A 6,834-nucleotide genomic window follows, 5' to 3' on the forward strand; every position below is an offset into this window, starting at 1 on the left:
CGTTTCCACATTGACCTGCATTTTTAGATGAAATCTGTTTTTCCATATAAGGTGGGCCTGTGTTAGTAAAATGTGTATTTTTTAAGACAATCTTGTTTGTAACATGGGCTGAATTCTTATCTGTTGTATCTTGACTGAAGTTTTCTAGACCCAATTTATAAGTGAAAGGAAGAAAATGCATCTATTTTTCTCCAGCTACACTGTAACTATGAATGACTGGAATAACCTCTTCACATGGCTCTCTGCTTCTTTCAGCTTCTCTACAATGCCTTCCTAACATAGCCTCCAGGGCGATCTTCAAAATGTAAATCATATCATATTAATCCCATAAAATCCTCTAATGGTTTCTCTTTTCAATTTCTCACCAGTCTCATCTCTTGTCAGTCTTCCTCACTGTGGTCTTGCCAAAATTTGCTCCATCTCAGGTTATTTGTATTTGCATGTGTCTCTGCCTTGAGTGCTCTTCCACAAGGTCTTCATATGACTCGTTCCTTTTTGTCACTCATGTCTCAGCTCAAAAGCCATGTCTTCAGTATGGATTGCCTCTATCAACTCACGCATAGCTATCTATTTAAGCAAATTTGCCAAAACATACCGGAATTATACTGGGGGATTTTGTTTAACACATTATTAATCCTATGGTGGTAACACATGGGAGCTTACTAGAAATGCAGAATTGTATGCCCCACTCCACATCAGAGCATGTAGTTTAACAAGATCTCCAGGTGAACCCCATAGACATTAAAGCTTAAAAAGCAATGGTCTAACATGAAATGGCTAAAAGATTTCTTCTTTTCCTGTTAGTGATCATTAAAGAATAATTAACCCAACTGACAGTTTTAAACAATAGGGCTCTACATTTAGGTACATGAATTCTATTGAATGTTGACTGCTTTAAATATAGTAGGTTATTTTAAAGCTCATTTGCAGAAATCTTTCTCAAATACTTGATTTAATGCTTTTCCTTTTGAATGTATATTGGTCTATTGGGAACATAATTGGATTCTTTTCTCAGGATTGGGTTACTTAAGCATGTTAGGAATTTTCACAGATTTCTCTAATCCCAAGCCTTAAAATGAACACCTTTATAGAATTTCATCATGGTTTTAGCAGAAATATACATTTTTAAGGAATAATCATGCCATAGTCACCATAATTGTTTAAGCTCCTACATCATGTTGTTGTTAGTGCACAAAATCTATTAGACATTAAATTGTGAACCAAGTTACCTAAGAGCAATTTTAAGTAAAAAGTCTTTTAATAAAGAGTGAACATTACAACACAATTTTAATAAAGTCATAAAGCCTTGAAATGCAATAAATGCTTTTTATTGTATGCTCATTTCAATGAGTAACATTTAGAAATAATAATCCCACATAACAATGACAATCTTATTTTACAGCGTGTACATCATTTACAGCCACATAACACACTATTTTAGATTTTCCAAATTTAATATTCTGAAGTTAAGAAAGATAAAAAATTTATTCTCAAGGAACAGATTCTTATCTGGTGCAAAAACAGAAAGGTGAACATTATTTAAAACGCAAAGCCACAATATAGCATAAAGTAAAATTACATTTTAGTTATGTTGAACAGCTGAGTGTAAACAAGAAGCAACTATAACTTAAAAGTACACATCATATGCATTACACTTATGAACAGGATTTTTATTAAATTTCCCTAAACCAGCTTTTTATATTAAGCGCCATTTTGATTTGCAGCATGCTAACACAAAGCGTTGTTAAAGGGATGCATATTTTAAATTTTTACACTGTAAACTGAATATCCACCTCCCAACTCTATTGGCAGCATAGTGTTTTGTTAAATACTGCATATATACTGCCTCATATTGAAAATGCATGTCAATATGGTATATAGATTTTAAAAATCAAAATTTCCAATAATGGCATAAAATTGCACCTTTAAACATTAGAGCAAGTAAGATTAGAAAAATCATACTTGCTAACACTACCCTAAAAAGAAACTTCTAAACATAGTATTTAAGAAAACTGTGTTCTCTTAGTTTAAACTTTAGATCATTAAGAAATATAGTGCTAACTTTATTTGGAACACTACTGTTGCATCTGTTTTAGAAAGCCATATTTGACTCAAATATACTTTGTCATATATGCCATACTGAAAAATCAACTTGAACATCAGAAAAAAGGGAACTTTAATCCTAAAATTCACTTTAGACTTCAGGAAAGAATGCTATATTTTAAACATCCTATCCTGTGGTAAAATCTTAGCAGCTCTGAAATTCATTTTAATAGTATTGAATTAATATAAGCTGTTTTCCAGTGGAATTTCTTTTAATGAATACATAAAACCTTTGCCATTTCTGGAATTCAATTTTCAGGTACCACAAAAAAGGCTCAATGACTAAGTGACTGATGGATGACTAAATTTTATTTCCCCACTTCACTTCTAAAATCGCATAAAAGTGGAACTTGCTTGCCACAAAAAGCATTGCTAAACTCAATTGTGTATATTTTCAGAAACATTGATCTCTAGTATGATCAGCCAAATAAAGTCATTGTCTTTGCTCTTCCCTTCTGTAGTTTATGCATATAATACTATTAAATAGACACTTAAGAGTTTTTCTGCAACCATTCTATGGTGCTTCTTAAATTTTTTAAGTAATTTTCAAAAGGATATAAGATCCCCTGTCATTTCAAATATTTCAAGATCTTTAATACAAAGAATGGAAAGTTATGATTTAGTATCAAGCTTTGGAACTAGATGAAACAGTTCATGAAATTTTCCTCCCATGTAGGGTATCATATTTTCTAAATAGCTTCTTTATTTATATTGATGTTATTACATAAGAGCCTCCTTGTGGTGCCTCATAATATGCTGATTTTTTTCTGATGGTCTTCGGAATCCCTTCTTGCAGAATTCACACCTGTGTGGATAGTCTTTTGTATGTATTGATATCACATGTCGTTTAAAGCCCGATGCATCTGTAGTGCTGTATTCACAATACTCACATTGGTAAATCTTCCTTCCAGTGTGGGTCTTCATGTGTTTTTTGAGTTCATTTTGTTGCCTGAACCCTCTCTTGCATCTTTTACATTTCAATGACTGATCCTTGGTATGAACTGAAAGGATATGACCACTAAGAATAAATGGATCTGATGTTTTAAAGTCACAGTGCCTACACTGATGAATCTTCCTACCCTTATGGATATCACTATGCTTTTTGAGCTCAGAAGGACGATGGAAACCTTTTTCACAGACCTCACATTTGTGAGGAAAATCCTTAGTATGGACAGATATGATGTGCCGCTTAAGGTCACTTGAGTTGGTGCTCTTATGATCACAATGAGGGCACTGGTGTGTCTTATGTCCTTGAAACAAATCCATATGGCGTTGAAGCTCCCTGTCATCACCAAATGCTTGAGGACAATGCTCACATTTGTATGGCAAATTGTTACCATGCTTAGACTTAATGTGAGTTTTCAGATTTGACTGATCTGCACACCTGAAGACACAATACTGACACTGATATGGCTTTTCACCAGTATGGGTTCTCATATGTTTCTTGAGTTCAGAAGGATGTCGAAAGCCCTTACCACACTCAACACAAACATGAGGAAAATTTTTGCTATGAACAGCCAGTAAATGTCTGTTTAACAGTCCTTGTTCTGCAGTTTCATAGTCACAGTATTTGCACTTGTGCATCTTCGGCTCCTTGTCTCTTAATATAAGTTTATTTGAACTCAGTGGACTAGCCTCTCTGTATCTTCGTGTGTATTCTGTAAATTCATGGGTTTTGTCAACTTTGTTTATAAGCTTATGGCTTTCCAAGTGGTTATGGAAACTCACTTTCTTGTTAGTTGTGAAGTCACAATCTGTGCACTGGTATTTTTTTCTCATCAAATGATCAGGATGATTCTTCATGTGTCTTTTTAAGGAGCCCCTGGATTTAAACTTTTTTGTGCAAATATGGCAAGGGTATACTGTCAGGGGCTGTCCATCAGGGCCTATTATAACAGCTAGATAGAAAAAAATAAAATTGTGACATTTGGCCAGATTTTTTTAAAGGGTTTTACAACAAAAATGCCAAAATTAGCTGACATTCACAATGTGAGAACTATACTAGTAGAATAAAATCCTGTAGAATAAAATGCACATTAAAAGTGATTTATGATAAAATAGCTCATTAAAAAGTAATGAACATCACTGTAGTATAGAGCATTCACGTGTTAAAATGTTATATACATTTTGTAAACTAGAAACAGGTGCCCTTTATTGTGAAGCNTCAAATGCAAACAGGTATATGGGAGTGGGACTACATTATAACAATGGACTTCTTTTCCTTTGCTTACCAAAAAATGTTTCTACATTTCAAATTATTATAATATTCATAAAGTAAAGTATTAGTATTTTTACCTGTTTGCCTCTCCCTGGTTTCTCCCNCACAGACACACACTGGCACACACACACACACACACACACAAACTGAAAACACTTTAAAAAAATATCATGTGAAATTAACTTTAAAATATCTCAATTTATCCATTCTAAAGGAATAAACTAATAAGGTGAATGTAATATGCAACACTGAATTTTATGACCCAAACAAAATATTGGCATCAGATCAATTTCTCACCAATGAAGTCTAATTAAAGAGATTAAGCAAAGAAATATACATATGTTAGTGAACCAGTACAGTCATGGTGACCACATGTAGTGTATAACAATAACAATATATTTCTTGTATATATGTTTTAGAATAATTTATTTAATGTAAAAAGTATTAAGATTGATTTTAAAGATTCAGATAGATGTGGCAGGAAATTTACCACACTTTTCAGTGGCATCAGTGTATACAGAATAAAGTACTTAATAAAATCTCAGTTCTCAAAAACTGGTTTTATAATGCAATTTAGTTTAACAATATAGACCTGAAAAGCCATTTAGCTTATGCGCTCTGATGTATCCTTCTCAGCAATTCCTCTGAAATTTATATTTAAATTTAGAATCAAATATCTCCTAAAGGAAAGAACAGAAGTGTCAGACATTTTATCATGAGGAAAAGTCTCCTTGCTTCAGAAAATAAAAAGAACTGTAACTTATGGAATAACACTACATTAAGGGAATTATAACTAAAAAAAAAATGATGCTGAAGCATGGCGTTTATTTAACAGTTATACACATCTACTGGTTGCCACAGAATTAAGAAAACAATTCTGGGTGGCCTGGGTGGCTCAGTTGGTTAAGTGTCCGACTCTTGGTTTCGGGCTCAGGTCATGATCTCACAGTCTGTGAGCTTGAGCCCTGTGTCGGGCTCTGCACTGACAGTGTAAGCCTACTTGGGATTCTCTCTCCACCCCAACACTTTCTCCCCCTCTCTCAAAATAAATGAATAAACTTAAAAAAATAAAACTACAAAAAAAAGAAAATAGTTATGCTCCAAGGGAGACACTGACAAGCAGTTCGTATCAAGGATAATTTTTACTTTAAAATAATTTCTATTTTAACCTTAGCTGCAGCAACTGCTTATGAGATATGTCTTTGAAGGCAAGGGAAACAAAACAAAAGCAAAAGTGAACTACAGGGACCATATCAAAATAAAAAGCTTCTGCATAGCAAACAATCAACAAAATGAAAAGACAACTGATGGAATGGGAGAAGATATTTGCAAATGACATATTGGATAAAGGGTTAGTATTCAAAATCTATAAAGAACTATCATACTCAACACCCAAAAAACAAATAACCCAGTGAAGAAATAGGCAAAAGTCATGAACAAACACACTTTTCCAAAGAAGACATCTAGATGGCTAACAGACACATGAAAAGATGATCAACATCACTCATCATTAGGGAAATACAAATCAAAACCACACTTGTCAGAATGGCTAAAATTAACACACAGGAAACAACAGATGTTGGCCAGGATGCAGAGAAATGGAACGCTTTGGTGAGAATGCAAACTGCTGCAGCCATGATGAAAAACATGGAGGTACCTCAAAAAACTAAAAATAGAACTGTCTTATGTCCCAGCAATTGCACTATTAGATATTTATCCAAAGGATACAAAAATGCTGATTTGAAGGGGCTCATGTACTCCAATGTTTATAGCAGCACTACCAACAATAGCCAAATTATTGAAAGAGCCCGAATATCCATTGAGTGATGAATGGATAAAGATGTGGTATATATATACAATGGAATATTACTCAGCGATCAAAGAGAATACAATCTTGTCATTTGCAGCAACATGGATGGAACTAGAGTATATCATGCTAAGTAAAATAAGTCAGGCAGAGAAGGATAAATATCATGTGATTTCACTCATATGTGGAATTTAAGAAACAAAATAGGTGGACAAAGAGGGAGGGAAGGGAAAACAAGATAAAAAGAGAGAGGGAGGCAAACCATAAGAGACTCTTAAATACAGAGAACAAACTGAGGGTTGTTAGAGGGCTGTTGGGTGGGAAGATCAGCTAAATGGGTAATGGGTATTAAGGAGGGCATTTGTTGGGAGGAGCACTGGGTGTTTTATGTAAGTAATGAATCACTAAATTATACTCCTGAGATCATTATTACATTACATGTTAACTAACTTGGATTTAAATAAAATTAAACTTTGTTAATAAATAAAAAATAAAACACCATTACAGTAAAAAAAATAAAATAAAATCATTTCTATTTTATATTTTTCTCCATAGCAGCCCTTTATGATTCATGTTGTAAGTTGCCCAACATCTGTATCTTGAGATAAATTTAAAACGAACTGTACTTGCAGAATAACATGCATTATGTTTGTACATTAATTAATCATTTCCCCAAAGAAGAAAACTCCTATGTAACTGACTAGAT

The 6,834-nt window shown here is 33.6% G+C and overlaps 1 protein-coding gene across 1 annotated transcript in view; it reads right to left on the reverse strand.

Annotated features, from left to right (window-relative positions):
* Nucleotides 1-1,342: 1,342 nt before the first annotated feature.
* Nucleotides 1,343-6,834, reverse strand: part of ZNF711 (zinc finger protein 711) — a 21,330-nt gene continuing 15,838 nt past the window's right edge. The window contains exon 7 of the mRNA XM_077777462.1: nucleotides 1,343-4,001. Coding sequence (XP_077633588.1) covers nucleotides 2,824-4,001 — 1,178 coding nt within the window. The 3' untranslated portion in view covers nucleotides 1,343-2,823. The remainder of the gene's footprint in view (nucleotides 4,002-6,834) is intronic.

Source organism: Crocuta crocuta, unplaced genomic scaffold (assembly GCF_008692635.1).
Source record: "Crocuta crocuta isolate KB4526 unplaced genomic scaffold, BGI_CrCroc_1.0 scaffold781, whole genome shotgun sequence".
Classification (NCBI taxonomy): domain Eukaryota; kingdom Metazoa; phylum Chordata; class Mammalia; order Carnivora; family Hyaenidae; genus Crocuta; species Crocuta crocuta.